The following is a 27990-nucleotide window of genomic DNA, read 5'->3' as shown; positions in this document are numbered from 1 at the left end:
GATACAGTACAGGTGCTCATTGGAGAATGAGTTCACTGATTGATCCGCTTACGGAATGCTGGATGGTTGATGATGCCTTATTGTCAGACAACGATTCCGTAGTCCTAGTGGTGTATCTGGTTCTTAGACTTGAGACACCAAGGATGTCCTGTATGAGTGCTCCACTCTTTGATACCAGACTTATAGGTTTGGCTGTTCCCAGATCTAGTACAGTTGGTCATTGGGAGTGGTAGTCGACCTTACGAGGGCTATTGAGTGTCGATAGAGGATCATCCACTCTCGGTATCATGAGAGGAATATCCCATGTGTTCTTGCTCAGACAAATCCCTGGCCAGGGTCATTCGGGTTGAGAGAGAAAGAGTTCTCCGGGAGAATCCGATTAGAGCGAGACTCGAGTAGAAACCGTATGGGTCTGACAGCACCATGCTCGATATACGGTCTCTGGGATATTAGATGGATGAGGGACTATAGGTACATGGTAACTGAGGACAGACAGGTCCAATGGATTGGATTCCCCTGTATCGTCTGGGGACTACGGCGTAGTGGCCTAGTACTTCCGTAGTTGATGAGTCGAGTGAATTATTACAGAGATAATAATTCACTGAGTTAGAAGGAGTTCTGACAGGTATGACTCACGACCAGCTCGATATTGGGCCTAGAGGGTCACACACATATGGTAGGCATTGCGATGAGTAGAGGTTCGGATATGAGATATCCGACGGAGCCCTTGTCTTATTGGATGCAGATCCAATACCCACTAGGGAAAGGACCCATTAGGGTTTTGACACGGGATCTCTATAAATAGGAGGGATTCACAGCCTCATAGGCTAGAGTCTTTGCTTGCCCTTCCTATTCTCCTCTCCCTCTCCCCCTCAGAGTAGGCCTGGAGTTTTGAGGAGCGTCGTCGCAACCCTGCTGTGTGGATCACCGCTAGAGAGGAGGACGCTTGACCTCCTTCACCCTCTCCTAAGGATCTGCAAGGAAACAGGGATATACGATCTCCCTAGGTAACACAATCTCTATACGCAGTTTTGTGTTTTTGCGGATTTTGCGCACCAATCTTCGCACGACGAAGAACATCTTTTTTTGGGAATCGGGGATTTTTGTTTTCTTGTTCTTCCGCTGCGCATATGATGTCGCCCCCTATGATTTCCCAACAGATTTTAGTTTAAGAGAGGGGTGAGTGACTTGTAAAGGTTATCTTCTAAACATGCAAAAAGGAGAAAAGGGTTGTAAGAGGGTAGTTGATCTTCACCCATTGAAAGAAGATCGATAGTAGAAGTCGATAGCCTCAATGAAGGAGGAATCGATAGTGGACATAGGTCACAACGATCGAACCAATATAAATTTGGTGTGCACTCTCTTTCTACTCTTCATTACTATTGTTTTCTATTTTAATTGCTTATTACACTTACTTCAAGTGAAGCATACTTTCGATATTATTTCCGATATGAGTTTTATCGAAATGATTTTTCTAAATCGTCAAGGTTTTTGTTAGGACTCTAGCTTGGAGAGTCCTAATTGAGAGGGACATTCATGTAAAACCTACCTAAGCCGACCCCTATTAAAGAGGTGAAGAGGTTGGCTAGGGTTAGGAGGTTGTTTCTTAGAGAAGAATAAGGAGTTGTAAAGGAATAGGAGTCTTGAGTAGGAGTCCTATTAGGAGTTGGTTAGAAGTAGGAGTCTCGAGTAGGAGTCCTATTAGGAGTTAGGGTTTAGAAGCCCTATAAATAGTCATGTATTCCTCCTCTTTTCATAAGCAATAGATGAATCATTTCTGTAGCCTTTGAGCAGCAACTTGGAGGGAGGAACCCCTATAGAGTTCCAAGGAGGCCGATCCCCTAAAGAGATCAACCCCAAGTTTAGAATCTGCAAGGGTTCTAACACCTGGTATCATAGCAGCGTTCTTGGTATCTCACTGCCCTTCCATAGCCATCCATCAACCCTCCACAACCATCCAAAGCAATTCCCACAATTGCTTAAAAGACCGTCGCCAAATTTCGCCGTCATCTCCACCACCACGGATCATCTTTTGATCTCCCCGTGAATTACAACAGGTTCTGGTTTTCTTATTTGAAAATCCCAAAAAAATTATTCCTATATTGCTGCATAAACTTTTCGTTACAAAGTTTTCATCTCTACGATGAAAGATACATTGCAGAATTCCAACCATATAGCACCGTTTGTTTGATCTTGCTACTATTTTTTTTTCTATCCAAATCTCTACGAAATTTTTATGACATCTTTGACACTTCCTAACAGCAGATTTTCCTTTAGTTTTGTCAAAAAAATTCTCAATATAAACTATTGATCTTTTACGTCTAATCTGCTATACTTGAAAATCTGCACTATAAAATTTCAGCCGTATAGAACTGTTTGTTTGATCTTGATACTACGTTTTTTCTGTCCAAATCTCTACAATTTTTTTTTGATAGCTTTGAAACTTCCTAACAGTAGATTTCATTTTGGTTTTGTCAAAAAATTCTCAATATAAACCACTGATCTTTTACGTCCAATCTGCTACACTTGAAAATCTGTGCTGTAGAAAATTTCAGCCACGTATTATTGCCTTCACCCATCTATTTGCAATCTTTTCTGAATAAAATTTCTTATACACTTCATAGATTATCTTGGCTTCCATCTAAGACTGATCTATTAAGGAATTCATCTCTAAAAATGATTTTGTGTTGCTACAAATTTTCATCGTAGACCGCTGAAATTTTTCGATGAGAATTTTGCTATCACAAATTGCACCAATTTTCTTACTATTACTGCCAAAATTTTCTTGATTAAATTGGACATCCTTGCTGTCATATAAACTGAGATATTACTGTCAATTCTCTCCTCAAATTTCTTACGTTTTTGGTGGAAATTTTGTCGAGAAACTACTGTTTCTTCGACGATAATTTTGCTCTTACAAGACAGCACATACTTGCTGCAACTTCCATTGATTTCTATCAAACCTTTGCTGCCATCTACCACAGATCCAAAACTTTCATCCATAGCCCTAAAACTCTACCAAATCACACCCTCAAACTGCACCCAAAACAGCCACAAAACAAGCCTAAACCACAGCCTACATCCACCAATCCACCAACCCTTTCAACCATCACTTCTCTCAACCTATACATGCCTTTAACCCAACAACAAAAGAGAGATCTTAACATCATAGATTTGGGGGCATATACTATGGCATCTAAGGAGGCAATCAATGCTAAATTCGAAGCCTTGGAGGTGCGAATGGAGGATAAGATTCTGACGCTCTTTACCGAACTCAGATTGGGCCGACCACTAAGCCCGAAGAAATCATATCAAGGAGAGAGCTTTGCCCAATCTCACCAAGCCCGAAAAGATGACTTCCAAAGGAGGGGAGGCTCTATGACTAACCCCAACTATCCATGCATGAGATTGAACTTCCCTAGATGGGAAGAAGGAGACCCGATTGGTTGGATTTCGCGTGCGGAGCGATATTTTCGGTACCACAAAACCGCGGATGCATCTATGGTGAAAATTGCAGCTATACATTTTAAAGAGGATGTCATACAGTGGTTTAAATGGTTTGAACACACTTATGGAGTCCTTTCATGGCAACAATTCAAAGAAGGATTGCTGATCCATTTCAGACCAACCGATTACGAGAATATTGACGGACAAGATCCGACAAACCTCCACCATTCAGGAGTACCAAACCAGGTTTGAAAGGTTATCTAATCAAACTCGTGATTGGTCTCAAAAACAGCTATTGAGGACCTTCATTGAGGTCTTAAAGCCGGAGATCCGAGAAGAAGTTAAAGCGCGACAACCGTACACGCTTATGGTAACCATCTCTTTCGCATGACATCAAGAGGAGCAATTGAACCATGAAGCTTGGAGGACTAGGGTCACTCCTCGACCAGCAATACTGAAGCCCTTAGCCCACCCTACTGTTAACCGAGTCCCTACACCAAAGAGGTTAACAAGTGAAGAGCTTTGGGAGCGATATGCGAAGGGGTTATGTTGGCATTGCGACGAGCCGTGGAGCCGTGAGCATCGTTGTAGTAAAGGGAGACTTCTTATTATTGAACCAGTAGAAGAAGAGATCATTGAACATCTAGAAGAGATCCTTGAACATGAAGAAGAAGATGTAGAAAAAGAGTCATAACCGACCAAAGTTACGATACATGCACTAGTCGACTACTCAAATCCGCAAACGATGAAAGTTGGAGGCCTTCTTAAACAACAACCAATCATTGTTCTCATCGACACGGGCAGTACTAATAACTTCCTAAATAGTAAGGTTGCTGTCTGGATGGCCTTACCTATCAAGAAATGTAGCAGGTTTGACGTTAAGGTCACCGACGGATGGATTTTGAAGTATGATCGTAGGCGCCCGCAAGTGAAACTATTGCTGATCATGATGCCTCACTGAGAGATAATTGCATATTTCTTCCTTCTCCCTCTTAATGATCATGAGGCCATGCTCAGAATTAAATGGTTGACGACATTAGGTGATATTTCTTGGAATTTTATGCAACTAATTATGAAATTTTACAGTAAAGAGAAACATGTGATACTGAACGGGAAACATGGGGGCGGCGTAACGATGATTTGCACACAACAAATGGAGAAGGTTTTGTATAAAGCATACAACGGCTTTTTGGTACAACTTGAGTAGCAAACTAAGGGAGGGCCAATATAATTTGAAGATCTAAACCTACTTCCTTTGCTTGCTGAATTTTCAGATATATTTAACGAACCGCACAACCTATCTCTTACCCGTCGGCATGATCATTATATAACGATTCTTTCAGGCAAACCTCCAGCAAATACTTGACCATATCAATATCTACATCTCCAGAAGGATGAAATAGAAAGGATTGTAAAAGAGATGCTCGAAACAGGAGTTATTCGGCCAAGTTGCAACATCTACTCTTCACCGGTGCTACTTGTACGCAAGAAGGACGGAACATGGCGAATATGCGTTAATTATCGAGCTCTCAATGGCATAACCATCAAGGACAAATACCTTATTCCAATAGCAGATGAATTGCTAGATGAAAGGGAGCACAAATATTCACAAAGCTGGACCTTTGATCCGGGTATCATAAAAAATGAGTGTGCGAAGAAGACATACTGAAAACCACCTTTTGAACACACAACAACCACTACGAATTTTTGCTTTCTTCAACATAAGGTGAAACATCTTGGGCATATCATATCAGAGGAAGGTGTGGCAGTGGACCCCTTCAAAATTGGAGCAATGCAAAACTGGCCGACCCCGAGAAACATAAAATTGCTACATGGCTTTTTGGGTTTAACAGGCTACTACCGCAAGTTCGTGAAAAACTTTGGAAAGATCAGTGCACCACTTACTTCCTTACTGGAAAAAGATGTCTTCCAATAGTTGGATAGAGCCTCCGCTGCCTTCGACAAACTTAAGGCAGCCATGATGACAACGCCGGTGCTAACACTACCAGATTTCAACCGACCCTTCATTATTGAGGCTGACGCATCTGGAGTCGGAATTGGAGCCATTCTCATGCAAGATGGTCGACCACTCGCATACACTAGCAAGGCATTATCTCCCTTCCATCAAAATAAGTCAACATATGATAAGGAGATGCTCGCCATTGTGCGCGCAGCAACGAGGTGGAGACCCTACTTGATTGGTCGACGATTTCAAATTAAAACCGACCATAAAAGCCTCAAGTACTTTTTGGAGCGAAAGATATCATCCCCTGAGCAGCAAAAATGGGTAACAAAACTTCTTAGATATGATTATGAAATAACTTACAAAAAGGGGAAAGATAATGTTGTTGCAGATGCACTTTTACAGCTACCTAAGCAAGCTGAATTTTTGGTCATTTCACTTTTGACTAGTGACTTCCTTGAGGATATTAAGATGGAATAGCAAGAAGATTCGAAGACCAGTAAGATCATAAAAAAATTGGAGGAAGCACCAAGCTCTGTGGCTCATTACAATTAGGACTCAAAAGAATTACACTATAAGGGATGCATTATGCTTGTGACAAATTCTACTTGCATCTTCATAAGCAGATTTTGGATAAAGTTATTCCATATGCAGGGTATTAAATTGAAAAGGAGTACGACATATCACCCACAAACCATCGGCCAGACGAAAGTTGTAAATGGGTGCTTGGAGACATATCACCCACTTAGGAGAACTATGACGACTTGAAGATCAAATTCCCAGAATTCATGAATCATCAGTCTCGAGGACAATGCTGATTTGAAGAGGGCGTTAGGACTCTAGCTTGGAGAATCCTAATTGAGAGGGACATTCATGTAAAACCTACCTAAGCCGACCCCTATTAAAGAGGTGAAGAGATCGGCTAGGGTTAGGAGGTTGTTTCTTAGAGAAGAATAAGGAGTTGTAAAGGAATAGGAGTCTTGAGTAGGAGTCATATTAGGAGTTGGTTAGAAGTAGGAGTCTTGAGTAGGAGTCCTATTAGGAGTTAGGGTTTAGAAGCCCTATAAATAGTCATGTATTCCTCCTCTTTTCATAAGCAATAGATGAATCTTTTCTGCAGCCTTTGAGCAGCAACTTGGAGGGAGGAACCCCTATAGAGTTCTAAGGAGGCCGATCCCCTAAAGAGATCAACCCCAAGTTTAGAATCTGCAAGGGTTCTAACAGTTTTCTGATAGCACTAATTCACCCTCCCTCTTAGTGTCAATTTCGGTCCTAATAGCCTTTGCCCTTCTTAAAAGACTTTTCTGCCTTCATTTTATTTCTGATCTCACCAGTATAGAGAATTGACTTCTCTTTCTTGATAGTGCTCTTTACCTTCTTCAACATATTGAGGAGCTTAGGGAGAGACACTTTAAACTTATTCATATTAAAATTTATTATGAATTGAGAAAAAGAATCTGGTAGGGACTGAAGCACAAGATCCATACACAGGTTATCCGTTAGGACCATTCCTAGACCTATGAGTTTCTCTATCCACTCAATCATTTTTAGGACATGGTTCTGAACCGGTGTCCCCTAAGTCATCCTAACGTAGAAGAGACTCTTGGATATCTCATATCGCTAAGTCATTTCTTATTCCTCAAATAGTTTGCGGACATGCAAGAGAATGGATCTGGCATCTATCTTTTCATGCTGTCTCTATAACTCAAAAGCCATGGAGCCTAACATGTAACACTGAGCAAGAGTGGAGTTATCAATGTACTTCACGTAGCGAGCAATCTCATCCTCTCTTGCCCCTTCCTTGGGCGTAGATATCACTATATCAAAGACGTACATAATTTTCTCTGTCATGAGGATGATTATCAAGTTGTGAAGCCAATCTATGTAATTTAGACTAGTGAAGTGGTTGACATCAAGTATGTCACGTAAGGGATTTGATAGCAACATTTTTTAAAAATAAACATGTAGCAGAAATAAATAACATACAGACTTTACAAAAAATAAACAACTAAGATATGATCTTCCATCTTAATCTACTCCTACTATTTTCTCATGAAACATATAACTCCCTCTGGTATGTGAATCTGAGACTCCCGACGAATCTCTAATAGGGATCGGGATCCAATCGGCATCTCAACGTGACGTCGAGGGACTCGACCAATCATGCTAAGCTCAAAAGGTAGGCAATCTTGCCAATCATAACTCCTTATGATTCTCATCCTATTCGACCTCCGAACCATCATGATCTTGAGAGACTCGACCTACTATGATATTCAGTTAAGTTATCACCATCGTTACAAAATAAGTCTGATTCGATGATATGCCCTCAAGAGACTCGACCAAGTATACCACGCTCTCAGGTCACCGGTGACATCTCTATGTCGTAGGCAAGATCTCGAATCGCAATATAGGTGAGTCTCAAGGGACTTGACCAACTCAACCTATGTCGGGAACCGATTTCTTCTAATAATGATGGAAGGCCACATGGGTCAATCTAATTGCCCCACGATTTCTTCCTATAACAATAAGAGAGAATATTTTAATTCGATCTCCTAATATGATATATCACACACATAATATATTTAATATATATCTATATCGCATGCAAATATATGCATATATATCTAGTAGGTGTATCGGCAATCACACATCACATGAGCAATCATATCATATGATCATGGACCATAACCTAATGTGATCAGACTCGAGCTAATGGGTCTAATAACTCACATCAAGATCTATGTGTGCAGTGGTGTATCTCCATGCCCTGTGATCGTCCATCTAATCCTCGTCGATTCCGTCGGCTTCTCGTCGCATCTCTATGATTAGGCCTCTATTTATAAAGGAGAAATTATATCGATTCATTTTTTAATGAATCAAACAGTAAAATTAAATAATAAAAATATATTTACATAAGAGAAAAAAATTATATTTAAATCTATTTGGGGCCTATAATTACCCCCACTCATCCCTGCTTGATTAATATATGAATTGAGAACAAAAATTGGGAAAAATGCTATTGTAATCTTGTGAGAATTCCCCTCCTCTAGCTCTAAGTATTGATTTTAGTTTAAGAGAGGGGTGAGTGACTTGTAAAGGTTATCTTCTAAACCTGCAAAAAGGATAAACAGGTTGTAAGAGGGTAGTTGATCTTCAACCATTGAAAGAAGATCGATAGTAGGAGTCGATGGCCTCAATGAAGAAGGAATCGATAGTGGACATAGGTCATAACGATCGAACCAGTATAAATTTGGTGTGCACTCTCTTTCTACTCTTCATTACTATTGTTTTCTATTTTACTTGCTTATTACACTTACTTCAAGTGAAGCACACTTTCGATATTATTTCCGATATGAGCTTTATGGAAATGATTTTTCTAAATCATCAAAGTTTTCCGATAGCACTAATTCACCCTCCCTCTTAGTGTAAATTTCGGTCCTAATAGCCCTTGCCCTTCTTAAAAGACTTTTTTGCTTTTATTTTATTTCTGATCTTACCAGTATAAAGAATTGACATCTCTTTCTTGATAGTGTTCTCTGCCTTCTTTAACATATTGAGGAGCTTAGGGAGAGTCACTTTAAGCTTATTCATATTAAAATTTATTATGAATTGAGAAAAGGAATCTGGTAGGGACTGAAGCACAAGATCCATACACAGGTTATCCTCTATAACCATTCCTAGACCTATGAGTTTCTCTATCAACTCAATCATCTTTAGGACATGGTTCTGAACCGGTGTCCCTTAAGTCATCCTGGTGCAAAAGAGACTCTTGGATATCTCATATCGCTAAGTCATTTCCTATTCCTCAAATAGTTTGCGGACATGCAAGAGAATGGATCTGGCATCTATCTTTTCATGCTGCCTCTATAACTCAAAAGCCATGGAGCCCAACATGTAACACTGAGCAAGAGTGGAGTTATCAATGTACTTCACGTAGCGAGCAATCTCATCCTCTCTTGCCCCTTCCTTGGGCGTAGATATCACTATATCAAAGACGTACATAATTTTCTCTGTCATGAGGATGATTCTCAAGTTGCGAAGCCAATCTGTGTAATTTAGACCAGTGAAGCGGTTGACATCAAGTATGCCACGTAAGGGATTTGATAGCGACATTTTTTAAAAATAAACATATAGCAAAAATAAATAACATACAGACTTTGTAAAAAGTAAACAATTAAGATATGATCTTCATCTTAATCTACTCCTACTATTTTCTCGTGAAACATATAACTCCCTCTGGTATATGAATCGGAGACTCCCGGTGGATCTCTAATGGGGATCGGGATCCAATTAGCATCTCAACGTGACCTCGAGGGACTCGATCAATCACGCTAAGCTCAAAAGGTAGGCAATCTTACCAATCACAACTCCTTATAATTCTTATCCTGTTCGACCTCCGAACCATCATGGTCTCGAGGACTTGACCAACCGTGATATTCAGTTAAGTTATCACCATCGTTACAAGATAAGTCTGATTCGATGATATGCCCTCAAGAGACTCGACCAAGCATACCACGTTCTCAAGTCACCAGTGACATCTTTATCACACACACACACTCGAATCGTGATATAGGTGAGTCTCAAGGGACTCAGCCAACTCAACCTATATGATATCACACACACACACACATACACACACATATATCTACATCACATGCATATATATGCATATATATTTAGTAGGTGTATCGGCAATCACATATCACATGAGCAATCATACCAGATAATCATGGACCATAACTTAATGTGATCAGGCCCGAGCTAATGGGTCTAATAACTCACATCAAGATCTATGTATATAGTGGTGTATCTCTATGCCTTATGATCGTCCATCTCATCCTCGTCGGTTCTATCGGCTTCTCGTTGATGAATCTCGTATTTTGATGATGAAACTACTTGATATATGTTTATGATTTAATCTGCGTTTTGAGTGACGCAGGATGCTTTGATCAGGATGAGACAATTAAAGTTAAGACAAGCAGCAGGAGTTTTGTTTTAATTGCTTAGGATTAATTGTCTCGATCGAAGTTTTGTTTTAAGTGTGCAAGATTATCTACGATGAAAGTTAAGACAAGCAGCAGGAGTTGCGCCGGAGTCAAGTTCATGATCACATTGGAAGTTCGAGAGTTCGACGGAAGTTCGGACGGTCGTCGGAGGTTCTGCGAGAACAGATCCGAGAAGTCCAGAAGCTTGCCAAGCGAAGCTCGTCGGAACTTGCCAAGTGGATCGTCGCAAAGTCCAGGAGTTTGCCGGAAGTCCGCAGGAGCATCACCGAGGGTTCATCGGATGATCGACGGAAGTTCACCAGAAACTCGTCGGAAGAAGCGATTGACGCACCGAAGCAAAGCTGCAGAAATTGTCTTAGATTTAATCGTAGTTAGCACGTTGATTAAGTTGGAGAATGGGAGGTGATCCCATTGGCTTAATCTTGGGGCAATTGGGCCCCTGAAAGACTGAAATTGGGCCGAATGGAACTAACCATTCGGACCCTGATTGCACCAGGAGGTGCAACCGCCTAGGCCAGGAGGTGGCACCGCCTGGGCTAAGCCTCCCAGCGAGACTGGGTGGTGCAACCTCCCCAGCCAGGAGGTGGCACCGCCTGAGCTCAGTCTTCGAGCAAGACTGGGCGGTGCAACCTCCCTGACAGAGAGGTGGCACCGCCTAAGCTTGGTCTTCGAGCTCTGGCAAAGAGGTGCAACCGCCTCAGTCAAGAGGTGGCACCGCCTGGGCTCAATCTTCGAGCTCTGCCAGGCGGTGCAACCTCTCCAGTCAGGAGGTGCAACCGCCTGATCCCGGAATTCTGGGATTTGATCGTTTTGAGCTCCAAATTTGAATTGGGTTAGGGCCTATAAATACCCCACCCATTCAGCATTGAGAAAGCAAGAACTTACCCGAAATCTTGATCTTTTCAGTGGTTCTTAGAGCTCAAAACTGCTAGTTTTCCTCCTCCTTCTGTTCTTCAAGTTTGAGTTGTAAAGAGAGGAGAGAAAACATCTGTAAGGGTTGTCTCCTAAGCCCGTCAAAAGGAGTGAATCTGTAAGAGGGTAGTTGGCCTTTGCCTATTGAAGGAAGGCCTCTAGTTGACGTCGGTAACCTCATCGGTGGAGGAAGCCAAAAGTGGAGTAGGTCAAGACTGACCGAACCACTCTAAATCTCTGGTTTGCGTTTATTTTGAGCACTTTATCATTACTGAAACCTCCTACATAGCTACTGCTCTTTGTGCTTTTACGAACGAGTTCTGTGCAGTTTACGTTCATGTCTTAATTCCATTTACAAACTGCAAACTGCTCTCTGCGCTTTTACGAACGAATTATGTGCAGTTTACGTTTACGTCTTGATTCCATCTACAAACTGCAAACTGTCTCTCTGCGCTTTTACGAATGAGTTCTGTGCAGTTTACGTTTACGTCTTGATTTCACTTACAACTGCAAACTGTCTTCTGCGCTTTTTTATGAACAAGGTTCTGTGCAGTTTACGTTTACGTCTTGATTTCATTTACAACTGCAAACTGTCTTCTGCGCTTTTACGAACAAGGTTCTGTGCAGTTTACGTTTACGTCTTGATTTCATTTAGAACTGCAAACTGTCATCTGCGTTTAGACGCAAACTGCGTTTAGACGCAAACTGCGTTTAGACGCAAACTGCGTTTAGACGTAAACTGCGCTTAGACGCAAACTGTGTTTAGACGCAAACTGTGCTTAGACGCAAACTGTGTTTAGACGCAAACTGTGCTTAGACGCAATCTGCGCTTAGACGCAAACTGCACTTAGATACAAACTGTGAATCAGCTTTTGCATCATAATAGTTTCTATCGAACGAACGCAGCTTTCGGTTTTAATCGCTGTAAAATTTTCGCTGCACTAATTCACCCCCCCTCTTAGTGCTCTCGATCCTAACAATTGGTATCAAAGCGGGGTATTTCTCATTTCGGATTTACACCCGAGAGAAATGGCTCTTCAAGAGGGCTTTTCGGTCTTTCGTCCACCGTTCTTTAACGGATTGGACTACACTTATTGGAAAACTCGAATGAGAGTTTTCTTGATTTCTCTAAATCTGGATTTATGGAATATCGTTGAAAACAGTTTTCAACTTCCCTCTAAACCGACGAACGAATGGTCGGATTTAGAGAAGAAGTATTTTTCTTTAAACGCAAAGGCTATGAATGCCTTATTTTGCGCTTTGAACAAAAATGAGTTCAATCGGGTTTCTTTGTGCGAAACGGCTTTCGATATTTGGCGCACTCTTGAAATCACGCACGAGGGAACTAGTAGAGTCAAAGACTCGAAAGTTAATATTTTACTACATGATTTCGAGCTTTTTCATATGAAACCAAGCGAAACCGTTGTTGACATGTACACCCGTTTTACGGATGTCGTCAATGGTTTAAAATCACTTGGTAAAAGCTTTTCGGATTTTGAACTCGTTAACAAAGTTTTGCGCTCACTTTCTAAAACTTGGGATTCAAAAGTAACTGCAATACAAGAAGCTAAAAACCTAAACAACTTACCACTTGAAGAACTAATTGGTTCATTGATGACTTATGAAATGGTGCACAATGCACATGATGAACATGTTGAACACAATCACCTTCCAAAGAACAGGAAGGATTTGGAACTCTGGACAAATGAATGCCACTTGAGCGATGACTTAAGTGATGAGGACAATGATGAACAAAACAACCTTCCAAAGAACAGGAAAGATTTGGGACATAGAACATTTGAAGACCACTCGAGCATAAGCTCAAGTGATGGTGAACTTAAACTACAAATGAAACGAAAATTAAAAAGCAAAAAGAATCGAACTACTTGCTTTAAACGCAAGAAGAAGAACAAAAATTGGGATGAATCGAGCTCCTCCGAAGAAGAGAAAGTCAACAAAAGCAAGGCGGCAAACTATGCCTTAACAGCCTACAATGATGAGGTAATCGAAATCCCTCTAATTTATTTTGAAATTACTTGATGCTTTCATGATGTATTTTTCTATTTTAGTTTAGAATTAATTTTCTTAAAAATTACATGTTAAAAAAAAAAAATTTATTATGATCATACTAAGTAATTTCGTAAATGATAATATTGCATATTTTATGATAAACAAATAAAATGATCTTGATTGAAAATATGAAATCATGGTTAAGAAGTAATAATGTGTATTACGTTGATTTCCATTGTTATTTCTCGATTTTGATTAAAGATCATGTTTGATTTGAAGAAATGCATAATGATGAAATTAAATATTTTGATTAACAATTTTATGCATGAGATTTTAAGCCGATGATAAGCATGTGTTATTCTCATGAGTATATTTGAAAAACTATGGCAAAAATGTGCTCGAATGCATGAACGTGTTAAAATTATTTTTCGGACATTCTTGATTCAATGTTTAAAACACTTAATTGCCATGATAATTTTACACTATAACATGTTGGAAATTATATGTTTTGGATACATAAATTTTTATGATCATTAGCATATTTTATCTTCATAATTGAACTTGAAAATCTATAGCAAAATCTTATCCGAATGCATGAAAGTACTAATTTCATTTTCGGATTCACTTAACAATTGGTATCCTAACAATCAGATTTTCTCATACACTTTTGAAAAATATTTTTCTAAAATGGATTTGATGAAATGATTCCTGCTTATAAATTCCATCTTGAAATATGAATGATAGTGTCTTTGCTTGCAAAGATTTGTTTCACATACATATCTCCTATGATTCATGTGCAGAAAAAGAATTTATAAATCATAATACAATGAGATTTCTTATGCAAAAATAAAGTGCTTTTGTGATTTTTTTGCTAAAGAAAATAATTATTAAAATCATGATCTTGATAATTATAACATGAAGCTCTTTATAAATCAAGATCGTTCATTATGCTCCCTACATTTATCAAAAAGGAGTTCTTCAAATGAAATGCAACTTGTCTTTTGATTTCATGATATTTTGTGAATCTCGAAATTAATGACTTGATTATGGGTTTCAAGTTAACGATTTGATTTGAATAAGTTATGTCTAAATCATAATCATGATCTTGCAAAATTGAAATCACAAATAATATATTTTAGTATTCATGAATTGATACTCACAATATGAAAGTATTGGTATTCATGACTTGATTTTGATTGAAACATTATATGCTTAAATTAATCATTCTTCTATGTTTCAAAAATTCTTTAAATGCCTTATGTGATATTGAAATATTTTAACCATGATTCTCGGTTATATAATTCCTTTGACCTATTAAAAGGATTTGTTGAATGGATCATGTCCTTCTTGAACTTTCTTGATATCATGACAAGATTTTGTAATATGGCCTGTATAATAATTAAAAAAAATTTTGGCCATTGATTTCTCCCTTCTTTTCGACAAAAACAAAGGGGAGAAAGCTTTTGCTAGTTAGAACATGCAAAGAAAAGCAAGTGCAATCTTGCACATGAAGCAAGTGTTGAATTGCCATGATTGAACCTAAGAATCTTGCTATGCTTTTGTGCTTATATGTTGTGATGAAAATATAGCTTCATGTTATAAAAACTTGCATATATTTTAAAATAGCTAAAGCTACTTCTCCTTTTGTTGATGATAAAGGGGGAGAAATATATGAATTGATACTATAAGTGCCATATTTGAATTTTCATCATGTTAAGATATCAAGAACTTGCATCGTAATTCTACTTGATGATATCTTGTCATGTGATGAAATGCTACAATTTGTTGCTAAAATGATGCATGCAATACTTATGCTTTATACGTAATGTATTGCATATGATATGAACCTTGATTAAAATTGCCTTGATTTGAATTCAAGGTTTATCTCAATTATGGAATTCTGAAATAAGAATGATTACTCACCTTTGTCATGATTTAGAAATTGACAGAAAGGGTTTTTCCCTTCTTTTTGACAATGACAAAGGGGGAGATAGATTGCTAGCACAATTCAAAAAAAAAAAGGCAAAAATGACACTTCTCAAAAGAGAAGAAAGAGCTTGTTATCTTGAACATCACAAGCTTGCCAAACAAAAATTGCAAAAGTGCTATCTTGCCTATCTCAAGAAGCAAAACGTGCATATCGTAAAAATTTGCTAGCTTGCAACTTGTATATTTCAAGAAGCAAGAGTTGCCTTCTTGAACATCTCTAAATTGCTAGCTTGCAAGTTCTAAAATGTTGCAACATTGCTAGCTTGCATGTTATAAAAGTGTTATCTTGTATGCTGTAAAACTTGCATATCTAAAACTTGATAACTTGAATGTTCTAAGCATGATGTAACATTTGCTAAATTTTCTGGCTTCAAAACTGCATGATGATAAAACTTGATATTATGTTTTTCATGCAATAAGTTGAACCAATATCACAAACACTTGATTGTGGTACTTCTCCTTTTTGTTGATGACAAAGGGGGAGAAGTATTTGATGACATGACATGCATAAGTTTATGCATAAGATCATGATAACGTGTTGCAAGTATTCATGATGAATATTGCAATGACTTGAATTCAGTTTGAATTCAAGGTTCTATCAATATGGCATATCGATAGGGGGAGTTTGTTTAAACTCTAGGAGTTAAGGTTAACTCCGTTTATGATGACATGTTGCTTAGATTTTTGAATCTAAGAGTTTCTATTAATATGGCATATTGATAGGGGGAGTTTGTTTAAACTCCGGGAGTTAGGTTTAACTCCGTCATCAAGTGGTTGTCATCATCAAAAAGGGGGAGATTGTTGAATCTCGTATTTTGATGATGAAACTACTTGATATATGTTTATGATTTAATCTGCGTTTTGAGTGACGCAGGATGCTTTGATCAGGATGAGACAATTAAAGCAGGAAAATCATGTTGTGCCGGAGGAACATGTCAGAAGATTGGACGTCAGGCCGGTAGATCGGTCGACGTATCGATAGAAGGCTTCGGGCAGTGGACTCGGGCATCGGGCCAAGAAGAGCGGTTATTGTGCCAAGGATATCGGAGTTGCGGAGTCAACTGGCCGATTGGGCAATAGGCCGCAGGAGAGGACGATGCGCCGAAAAATCAAACGAAGCGTCGAGGGACCAATGACATGCCGGACAACTTGGTTAATTGCTTAGGATTAATTGTCTCGATCGAAGTTTTGTTTTAAGTGTGCAGGATTATCTACGATGAAAGTTAAGACAAGCAGCAGGAGTTGCGCCGGAGTCAAGTTCATGATCACATTGGAAGTTCGAGAGTTCGACGGAAGTTCGGACGGTCGTCGGAGGTTCTGCGAGAACAGATCCGAGAAGTCCAGAAGCTTGCCAAGCGAAGCTCGTCGGAACTTGCCAAGTGGATCGTCGCAAAGTCCAGGAGTTTGCCGGAAGTCCGCAGGAGCATCACCGAGGGTTCATCGGATGATCGACGGAAGTTCACCGGAAACTCGTCGGAAGAAGCGATTGACGCACCGAAGCAAAGCTGCAGAAATTGTCTTAGATTTAATCGTAGTTAGCACGTTGATTAAGTTGGAGAATGGGAGGTGATCCCATTGGCTTAATCTTGGGGCAATTGGGCCCCTGAAAGACTGAAATTGGGCCGAATGGAACTAACCATTCGGACCCTGATTGCACCAGGAGGTGCAACCGCCTAGGCCAGGAGGTGGCACCGCCTGGGCTAAGCCTCCCAGCGAGACTGGGCGGTGCAACCTCCCCAGCCAGGAGGTGGCACCGCCTGAGCTCAATCTTCGAGCAAGACTGGGCGGTGCAACCTCCCTGACAGAGAGGTGGCACCGCCTGAGCTCGGTCTTCGAGCTCTGGCAAAGAGGTGCAACCGCCTCAGTCAAGAGGTGGCACCGCCTGGGCTCAGTCTTCGAGCTCTGCCAGGCGGTGCAACCTCTCCAGTCAGGAGGTGCAACCGCCTGATCCCGGAATTCCGGGATTTGATTGTTTTGAGCTCCAAATTTGAATTGGGTTGGGGCCTATAAATACCCCACCCATTCAGCACTGAGAAAGCAAGAACTTACCCGAAATCTTGATCTTTTCAGTGGTTCTTAGAGCTCAAAACTGCTAGTTTTCCTCCTCCTTCTGTTCTTCAAGTTTGAGTTGTAAAGAGAGGAGAGAAAACATCTGTAAGGGTTGTCTCCTAAGCCCGTCAAAAGGAGTGAATCTGTAAGAGGGTAGTTGGCCTTCGCCTATTGAAAGAAGGCCTCTAGTTGACGTCGATAACCTCATCGGTGGAGGAAGCCAAAAGTGGAGTAGGTCAAGACTGACCGAACCACTCTAAATCTCTGGTTTGCGTTTATTTTGAGCACTTTATCATTACTGCAAACCTCCTACATAGCTACTGCTCTCTGTGCTTTTACGAACGAGTTCTGTGCAGTTTACGTTCACGTCTTAATTCCATTTACAAACTGCAAACTGCTCTCTGTGCTTTTACGAACGAATTCTGTGCAGTTTACGTTTACGTCTTGATTCCATCTACAAACTGCAAACTGTCTCTCTGCGCTTTTACGAATGAGTTCTGTGCAGTTTACGTTTACATCTTGATTTCACTTACAACTGCAAACTGTCTTCTGCGCTTTTTTACGAACAAGGTTCTGTGCAGTTTATGTTTACGTCTTGATTTCATTTACAACTGCAAACTGTCTTCTGCGCTTTTACGAACAAGGTTCTGTGCAGTTTACGTTTACGTCTTAATTTCATTTAGAACTGCAAACTGTCAACTACGTTTAGACGCAAACTGCGTTTAGACGTAAACTGCGCTTAGACGTAAACTGCGTTTAGACGTAAACTGCGTTTAGACGTAAACTGCGCTTAGACGCAAACTGTGTTTAGACGCAAACTGCGCTTAGACGCAAACTGCGCTTAGACGCAAACTGTGTTTAGACGCAAACTGCGCTTAGACGCAATCTGCGCTTAGACGCAAACTGCACTTAGATACAAACTGTGAATCAGCTTTTGCATCATAATAGTTTCTATCGAACGAACGCAGCTTTCGGTTTTAATCGCTGTAAAATTTCCGCTGCACTAATTCACCCCCCCCTCTTAGTGCTCTCGATCCTAACACTCGTCACATCGATATGATTAGGCCTCTATTTATAAAGGAGAAATTATATCGATTCATTTTTTAATGAATCAAACAGTAAAATTAAATAATAAAAATATATTTAAATAAGAGAAAAATTTATATTTATCTCTAATTTTAATTTATTAGAGATTTAAAATTCTATTTATAGAGCTTAGAAATACCCCAAATGTCATCATAAAAGGTATTTAACCAAAAGGATATGTCCTTTCATATATATAATCATAATATTTTAAAAAATAATTAAATCCTAAAAATTAAATCTAACAATCCCCATAAGCTTAAAATTAAAAAAAATTAATATTAAAATAATTAATAAAAATTAAAATAATAAATTAATTGTTTGATGCTTATACTATGTTATGGTTTTGAGAAATAAATTAATGAGTGAGTTCTTTTTCCATGTTAGTATGAGTGGTGCACAGCGATATTTATTTTTCGATGGCTTAATTTGATCATCTAAGTGCGAGACGTGTGGAGGTACACAACCTTCGTTCTGGGAGCTTGAGCTAGTGCAAAGTTATCTATTTGTTTTCCATTTTCTTTCAATTACTATCATCTATTCCTCTCTTTTATATTCCTCTATTATAAAATATATATATTTTTTGCCGCTTATCCTACATCTAATTTGTTATTAGAGTTCCAATGTAATGTAATGTAATTTAGTTTATATGGTACTTGAATAAATTCTATTAGTTTTAAGACATTTTGTATTTGTCATAATATGCCATGTGGAACTTATAACAAATACAAAAAGAAAAAGAAAATACATAAAGAGAGCGGAAGAAATCAAATTCCTAAATATTCACTATTTTATCAACCAATAATATCATAAAAAAAGAAATATTATTCCTCAAATTAAGTAAGAATATTATCTTCTTCAATAATTTTTTTATTTTTTGTACTGAGCTTATAAAAAAGGTTAGAATATTATAATACATCAATTAGAAATAGATTAATGAAATGAGTTTTTGTTCCACCTAGTGATGTGATGCCATATTTGTTTTCCAATAGCATGATTCTATCATCCACATGCTCAACTTCATTCGACGAGTGTTCTCTTTGGGCTCACTCAGTTTGGTTGTTATCTATTTATTTTTTTATTATCTTATTTTATTTTTATTTTTATGTTTCTCTATTATTAGAAAAATTATTTTATCACTTTTGTTCTATATCGTGTCTTTGTTATAGAAGTGATATTATGTTCCTCTATTATCAAAAAAGTATTTTATTACTCTCGTCTTATTTCAACAAGTCTTTGTTATGGAAGTGATCATCAGATAACACGGATGCTACATATTGTTCAACATTTTATATTATAAATAACTTCAATGACCGAATGAAAGATAACATCGATCGCTATTGGCAATCAAAATAGAATTAACACTTATATATATATATATATATATATATATATATATATATATATATATATATATATATATATATATATATATATATATATATATATATATATATGAGTTGAGACACGGTGTTACTGCTGCTTTGTGGTTGGAGGAAGCAAAAAAATTCTTCTTTTTTATATTTTTTCAATTTTTAAAAATTTGAAATAACATAATATTTTCTACATAATACCTCGAATATTATTTTTCATCCCTTTTCATATGGACCAGTCCACAGGATGAACTGATCTAATTATAATTATAATCTTTTTACACTGCGTTAGTTTTCATTAGTACCACATGAACACTAAAACATAATATATTTTTATAAATTTTATAAAAAAATAATATTTATAGTATATTTTACTATGTTGTGGTATTTTTCAACAAAATTAGGATAACATTGTAGCATATTAAACAGTATTGTAACATAATATTTATTTATTTTTCGTAATAATAGAAAAATAATATAATGCAATATAAAAACATTGCAACACAATGTCTTTACTGTATTATAATATTTTTAGCCCCTTGAACTAGTCCATAGAAAAAAAAAGATATTGAACAGTGGTTCTCAGGTTGGTTGGTTCATAAAAACAAAATATTTTACAAATCTTATATTAATCAAAATCATTATAAAATAGATATTGTTCTTATAAGTCAGTCATTTTTAATCGGTTATTATAGTAATTAACCCGTTTTTGAGCTGCTATTTTATTTTTGATGATGGTGTGATGTTTGTATAAAATACCGTCATTAATCTGTCTCTTTTGACATGTATTCAGCATTATACGTACCAAAATGGATCGAAACTCTTCCAAATTTCTGTCTAATTACGATACAGTCTAATTGTGATTCGTTTATAAGTCATTTATGTGATCCATATTAGGATCTTTTGAGATGTGTACTTTCGGGATTTGTCTAAGAGTTTCGTTCCACAATAAAGATTTAATGCTTATTTAAGCAACATATGCCCAGCGATTTCCATTGTTTTTAATCTTTTTGTATATATTTTTTAATAATATTATACCAATTGAGAGTTACTGTATCACATGTTTGTTTGCTTTGTGGAAAGAAACTTCATATTGTTTTTAACTATTTTTTATTGCTTTATTTTTTGAAATAAAATTTTGGTCTATTTTTGGATTAAAAAATATTTTATGATAAAAAAGTTAAATTAATTTGGAAAAAGTTAAATTAATGAATAGAAAAAATTATAAAAAAATCTCAAGTTTTTTATTTTTTAAGCAAAACTTCGCCCTTACCCTTGCCCTCTCGTGTAGTAGAGCATGTCAACCATCCATGGCCTCCACTATTAGGGTCTTGGTGTTTAACACTCTACCTCTCTTGATCCGACATACTAACAATCTTTTTTTCCATCTTTTTTTTATCGATTCTCTCATTATCCTCGTGCAATAGTGGCATGAGAAAGTCTACTCCTCTATCTCACATTTACCTTCTCGATCTCTCATATTTTCCCTATCTTCAACCTCATCACCTTTTTCATCCATCTCTTTAACTTTCTTTTACATTATCTTTTATTCAAATCATTGTCTCCTTTTATGATGAAGAGGATAACTTCTTTCCCCTCTTGCACGTTGCCTCAATCTTTCACTATTCACATTCCCTTAACACTCAGCATCATTATTTAACACTTCCATCGCATCGATATTATTTGTACTTGTCCTCTCAAAGAATTTGAATGTCATCATTGATGACAATAATATCATCTTCTTCATCGCTATAAAGAGACTTGATCATATGCTCTAAAATATAAGCTTGGAAATTACAAGAGGTGGTGGGATAATGGGACGATAGGATGGGCGATCAAAGATACTCTATCATCTAGAAAATAAGGTGATAGATAAAAGTGATGATCAAAAGGATAAAAATCAAAGATAATATTTTTTTTTTTAAATAAGGGGTACTATGTCAGAATAAAAAAAATGTTACGAAATAAAAGAGAGTAAAAACTAAGTTTTTTTCTAGGAAGTTTATCAAATGAATAAACATTAAAAATTCTAAGTCCAACCGTGCGTGAAAGATAGATTATTGACGGTTGGCAACAACCGTAAGGAGGCCGTTCTGTTGGTGGGGCCCGTTATCGTGACCGAAGCGAGATGTTATTTGATATGATTAAAATCGGCCACGTCATGTTGTTTTTTAAATGAAGCAGAAGCAAAAAAGGACAATCAATAGTTTAATGGACTGAAAGAAGAAGTCGCTGCTGCGGGACAGTGTCGAAGAACAACAATCTTTTTGTTTTTCTTCTTCTGGTCCCATTCAGAGTATCCCCCCACGTTCCCATAATAGAAATCACGACTATGGTTAATTATATTCCTTCCTCTTCCATCGCGTCTCTTCCGCTCGTTCTTCCTCCCCTGTTCCTTCCTTTTTCTTCTCATTCCCCCACCCATGCCTTCTTCCCGCCGGAAAATACCTTCCCTGCTTCCGAAGCCGACGATCCCTCTTTGGTGAACCAACGAGTCATGGTGGTCGCCAGCTCGGGCGCGTCGTCCCACTTCTCTTCGCTTTCTCCGCATCCCTCGCAAAGAGAAGCATAGGCTGCGGCGGTTGCAGAGGCGGATGAAGCCCTTCGATCACGCCGGCGCCCTGGGCCTGCTCGTCCTCACCGTCGCCCTCCTCTTCCTCGTGCACTACGACTACCAAGGCCTCGTCCGCGTGGCGTGGCAGAGCCTGCCGGCTGGCGGCGGACGGGGGAGTTGGGTTCCGGGAGCGGCGGAGACGGATGGCGTGGTTTGCGATTGGTTCGATGGCCAGTGGGTATGGGACGAACGGTATCCGTTGTACGAGTCGGACGGTTGTCCCTTCTTGGACGACGGTTTCCGCTGCTCCGAGAACGGGAGGCCTGACCGGATGTACACTAAGTGGCGGTGGCAGCCCGCCGGCTGTGATCTCCCCAGGTCTCACTCGCGCTTTTCTTTTACTACTTTTTGCTGCTCTAAAACATATGATCGTTTGTTTGTTTGTTTTTCCTTTGGTTTAGACAAAAATAATAAAAAAATCTTTTGGAATCGATCCTTGCTTCTATAGTCTAAAAGTTTCAGCTTCTCTTCTCTGTGTGTTCTGAAAGCAAGTATAGGATGGATTCTTTTCGTCTTACCTGTGCATCGTTGCTTTAGTTAAAATATCTCTCTAGTCTTCTTCCTATACATATATCTATATAATATGATTTGCCTTCTTTCTTCTATTTATAGGCATCTTCTAATTTACCGCCACCTGAATAATTTTCAGGAAGCTTAATATTGGAATCCAGTAATCCGTAAAATTTCAAAACTGCTTTTGGTGTTAGGAAACCTAATCTCGTCATATTCATTCGGTTTGTTTTTCTGATGTTGCATTTTTCTGTCGGAATATTGAGTCAAGTTCATAGATCAGTGTGATTTTTGATATTTTGTCGTTTTTCTTCCCCTGTCGGAAGAAAATATGGTTATCTATCGTAATCCCGAGGAAAGGGGATGCTTCTTTCCATTCTATCAGCGGGTTTCATTTATTATTATTTTTTTTAGGACATTGTTGTTCAGAAAATATTGACCAACGGTTTGCAGTTAACAGGAACACTTAATAATCAACAGCTGCGTGATCCTTCCCTACATCCGGTTTAAAATATTATAATCTCTTTTAGTTTCCTTTTTTTTTTTTCTGGTTATGCAGGTTTTGCAATTTTAACATTTTATAATCCCTAAGCTTTTTCTTATTATTTTCCATTTTCTCTAATTTTATCTTTGTAATATCTTTTGCTCACTTTTAATTGTGAAATTTGTTATTTAGATTTTGCCATTTTTTACCAAAAAATAAAATACAGCAAAAAGGAAAGGAAAAGGGATAAACAAAGGTTTCCTTTTCTACATATTTTAAGCAGGAATTTATGGAAATGTTTTAACAGTTGGAAAATAAGTATTGTTCCTGGATTTCTAAAACACGTCCAGGAAGAGTAGCATCATGGTCAAATGTTCAATTTCATTTAGTTCTGAAACTGAACTATTTTAATATGATTCTTGGATTTTTGTGAACTATATAGGGAGTTTCTATACGTCTTATAATTATTTTAACTAGAATTTTTTTTTTATACAAAAAAAAAGCTACAGGGAATTAATATTGGAACCGTAATGAATTAATTAATTGTTCCTATAAATCCTTTTTTTCTTTTTTTTCTATCGTTGGATCAGATTTGATGCCAAAAAGATGCTGGAGAAGTTGAGGAACAGAAGGCTGGTTTTTGTAGGTGATTCAATTGGAAGAAATCAGTGGGAGTCTCTCCTCTGCATGCTTTCTGCTGCTGTTTCAAACAAGAGCTCAATCTATGAAGTAAATGGCAACCCGATCACAAAACATATGGGGTTCCTGGTGTTTAAGTTCTGGGACTACAATTGTACTGTGGAGTATTACAGATCACCATTTCTGGTGCCCCAGGGTCACGCCCCTGCAGGTGCACCCAAAAAAGTGAAGACTACTCTTAAACTGGACTGCATGGATTGGACATCGTGTAGATGGAAGGATGCTGATATCCTTGTCTTCAACACTGGGCATTGGTGGAACCATGAGAAGACCACTAGAGGGTAAATTACATAGTCAAACTATATTCCCCCCTACGTTGAGCAATAATTAGAGTTGTTAGCAGCTTGTGAATTCTTGCATTTTTCCTTAATTTTTTTTAGCAATAGTGCTTTGCTTGTTAATCCAAAAGAATTTGAAATGTGCTTTACTTTTTAGTTTATGTATTACCTTTTTATTAGCAATTTCAGTGAAATGCTGACAAAACTGATGAAGAATCTCAGTATATAGAATCCTTCACGTGTATTCAAATTGTTAAATGTTTTGCTTGCGAAAGTAGTAGTAAGAGTTAGCTATTGTCATATGTAATGGTTACTAATTGATACCTCCTTGAATTCTATATTCTTGTTATGGCTACAGTTTTGAACTCACGTATGAACATACATATGTCTATGTTCATATGTATAGTAGGCCTTTGAACTCATATTTTCTCTTACTACTATGAAGATTGATGTACAAGAACTTTGGATTATTTAATGGTTACTAATTGATACCTCCTTGAATTCTATGTTCTTTTTATGGCTACAGCTTTGAACTCACATGAACATACATATTTCTATGTTCATATTTTCTATAAAGATTGTTGTACAAGAACTTTGGATTATGTACCGTTGCTAGATTGAAGATTTAAGAGGGACCTACCTCCTTCCTACGCAAATCGAAGGAGGTTAAAAAAGAAGGAAATAACATTGGTGTTTAAATTGCTCATTATTATGCTTCCTACTTCACATTAACTAATTATAGATCATCTTTTGTAAGCTGATCATTGTCAAGCCTTAGAACTTGAGAAAGTTGAAAGTAAAATCTTCAGTGGCAGCATACCTAATACACGAATGTAATATTTGTTTATGTATCTGGATTTTGATAAATATCTTCTTTTTTTCAGGGGTTGCTATTTTGAAGAAGGAAATCAGGTGAAGATGGAGATGAGTGTGGATGATGCATATCAGCGATCAATTCGGACATTGTTAGAATGGGTTCATAAAGAAGTCAATAGGAGTAAGACCCAAGTCATCTTCCGCACATATTCTCCTGTTCATTTCAGGTTTGTACTAATTAAATATTTTCTCACTGCATGCTCTTCTTTTTTTATGTAATGTTTAGTTTATTGTTGGTTTTCTCCATGTTCAGTTTTTTTTTTTTCTTTCTTTTTGCTCCTCTCCCTGTCACATCATTGTTGTTGTAGTTACTCCACAAGTTAAGAGTACGATAAACTTCATCATGGATAATGTATATATCCCTTTATATTGAAAAGATATCTCGGAGAAGATTAAAATGAGATTTATGAAGAAGAAACTTTGTATGTGATTCTTGTATTTGTTGTACACATCACAACCCTATTTATAGGGTGAAAAATAATCAAATCAATCCAATTAATTATTGGATTTACACAAATCAAGGGATGACAAATCCTTTTGTATGTTAAGATTTAGGGAATATGTCAAAAATTATGATGATCAAGGGAAATAAGGGATATGAAATCCTTTCACATGGTAACTTTGACACACACTTGCAAACTTAAAATGATGGAGTAAAAATCAGTTTAAGTTTGAAAACTAACGAGGTTAAATTTGAGAGTAGACCTTCGAGACATTCTAGAAGACTGAAATGAGAATTTGAGAAAACATAGATGAATGTGAAACTTTATATGTGATAATTTTTTGTATTTTCTTTGTACATCACAATCCTATTATAAGGTGAAAAATAATCTTCTCATAAATTGTAGGATTTACACAAATCAAGGGATTTCAAATCTCTTTTATATGCTAAGATTTAGATAATATATCTTCTCATGATGGCAAGAGTCATCAGGATTAAGGGAATTAATTAATCGAGGGTTATGAGATGCCTTTTGCATAGTATTCTTGACAAATATATTCTTTTATCCAATGCATACTCTTTTATGCAAGGGACAATCATGCAAGCATGAGAATGTTTAAGGAGCAAACGTCAATATATTATTTGAACTTTACCAATCAATATTTATCGACCATGACAAGGGTATATAGAGTGGGTTGCTACTATACTGACATTGATGAACGGATATCTTTGGAGTAGTAATTTAGTATCTATGCCAAATTCTTTACAAGTGCAGCTTTATCTATGTCCATAATTTGTTTATTTATTACCTGAACAATTAGATTTAATGATGGTGTGGGACATGTTTCTTATTTTTAGAAGAATTTATAAAAAATCTCATATTTTAACATTTGAGGTTGCAGATGCAGTTCCAAATGTGTTCTAGAGTCTATTGTGATTGGGCTTGAAATTTAAGTTATAATGGCATGCTTAGGTGCATTTACCCTTGCTATGTTAAAAGCTCACATTCTCGATTAAGGTGCACTTGAGGCATGATGCATCTCTCAAAGGGCCAAGCTGCCTCCCTAGAAATCCACATAACTAATTGCCTTTATTAAGCAAAAGTAGATCTCTTTCCTTCCGTTACTTGCATGTTCTTTAATTAAGTACTTCATCATTGGCTACTTTGGAGACAGGGTGGTTTTTGAAACTCAACTGTTGTATCAAGTAAACGTTATAATTAATAGATTATAAGTATCCAATTTCATCGTTGTTAGTTTTATGATGGTTTTTGAAATATTACTGAACTTTGCAGGACTGGTAACTGGAAAACAGGAGGGAATTGTCACCTGGAGACACTGCCTGACTTGAGTCCTCCACAACCATCCTTGGAAGCATGGGCGCATTTCTTGAAACCATTTAGTGATACGCCATCGAACAAGAATTCTACTACTACTGCTACAAGTGAGGCGTTGGGATTGGATTTGCTCAACGTGACACAGATGACAGCTCGGAGGAAAGACGGACATTTGTCTATATTCTACCTTGGTAAGACTGCGCATGCTCCACTCCACCGGCAGGATTGCAGCCATTGGTGCCTACCTGGGGTTCCGGATGCATGGAATCAGCTTCTCTATGCACTTTTCATGAGACGAGAAAAGTCCATACTACACAATACGGGGCTCCTCTACTAGAGAATTTTGAAATCCCTGTTGATTAACTTGCACATCGACCTCTTTTACGGACTCTGACAGTGACTATGTGGCACACGATGTGGAAAGCAATCACTTAGAATGAGGATCACATCGACAGATGGTTCAGAAAAAAAAGAAAACACCATAAAAAGCACTCAGATGACTGACAGGTCAGCTTCACTGTTATCACTAGCTTATTTGTGATTCTTGATGGACTTGGAAGTCGGTCTGTGTTGATACATTCAATATTGCTCCAGTGTGTATATATATATATATATATATATATATATATACTTTTTTCAAAAAAAATATCACAAATTAAAAAATTCAAATAACACCCCTACTTTTTAGATGACATGAATACCCTTTATAAAACTGGTTGGGTTTACATTGGTTTTTGAACAGGGAAAAAAATCAGTATAATGTTATACCGTACACTGTTTGCCTAGTTCTAGAGGATGTTGACGGGGTGTACGACCTTTCATTTCTGATGTCGATAACTCTCTACGTACGCATTCACTCACAAATGTCATTCTAGCTCATTCCTATGCCTTAAGGTTTTGGGATTTCCAACGTTGCATC

General features: G+C 37.7%; 1 protein-coding gene across 1 annotated transcript; it reads left to right on the top strand.

The window, feature by feature from the left end:
- The first annotated feature begins 22200 nt into the window (after window positions 1-22200).
- On the top strand, window positions 22201-27676 carry LOC103998341 (protein trichome birefringence-like 10). The gene is made up of 4 exons (XM_065150661.1): window positions 22201-22764; window positions 24031-24420; window positions 25302-25460; window positions 27030-27676. Exons 1-4 carry the CDS (start codon window positions 22427-22429, stop codon window positions 27406-27408), a joined length of 1266 nt encoding a protein of 421 aa, XP_065006733.1. The 5' UTR covers window positions 22201-22426; the 3' UTR covers window positions 27409-27676.
- Window positions 27677-27990: the final 314 nt, after the last annotated feature.

The sequence above is a fragment of the Musa acuminata genome, chromosome BXJ3-5 (assembly GCF_036884655.1).
Source record: "Musa acuminata AAA Group cultivar baxijiao chromosome BXJ3-5, Cavendish_Baxijiao_AAA, whole genome shotgun sequence".
NCBI lineage: Eukaryota > Viridiplantae > Streptophyta > Magnoliopsida > Zingiberales > Musaceae > Musa > Musa acuminata.
This window is presented reverse-complemented; position numbering and strand designations above follow the sequence as displayed.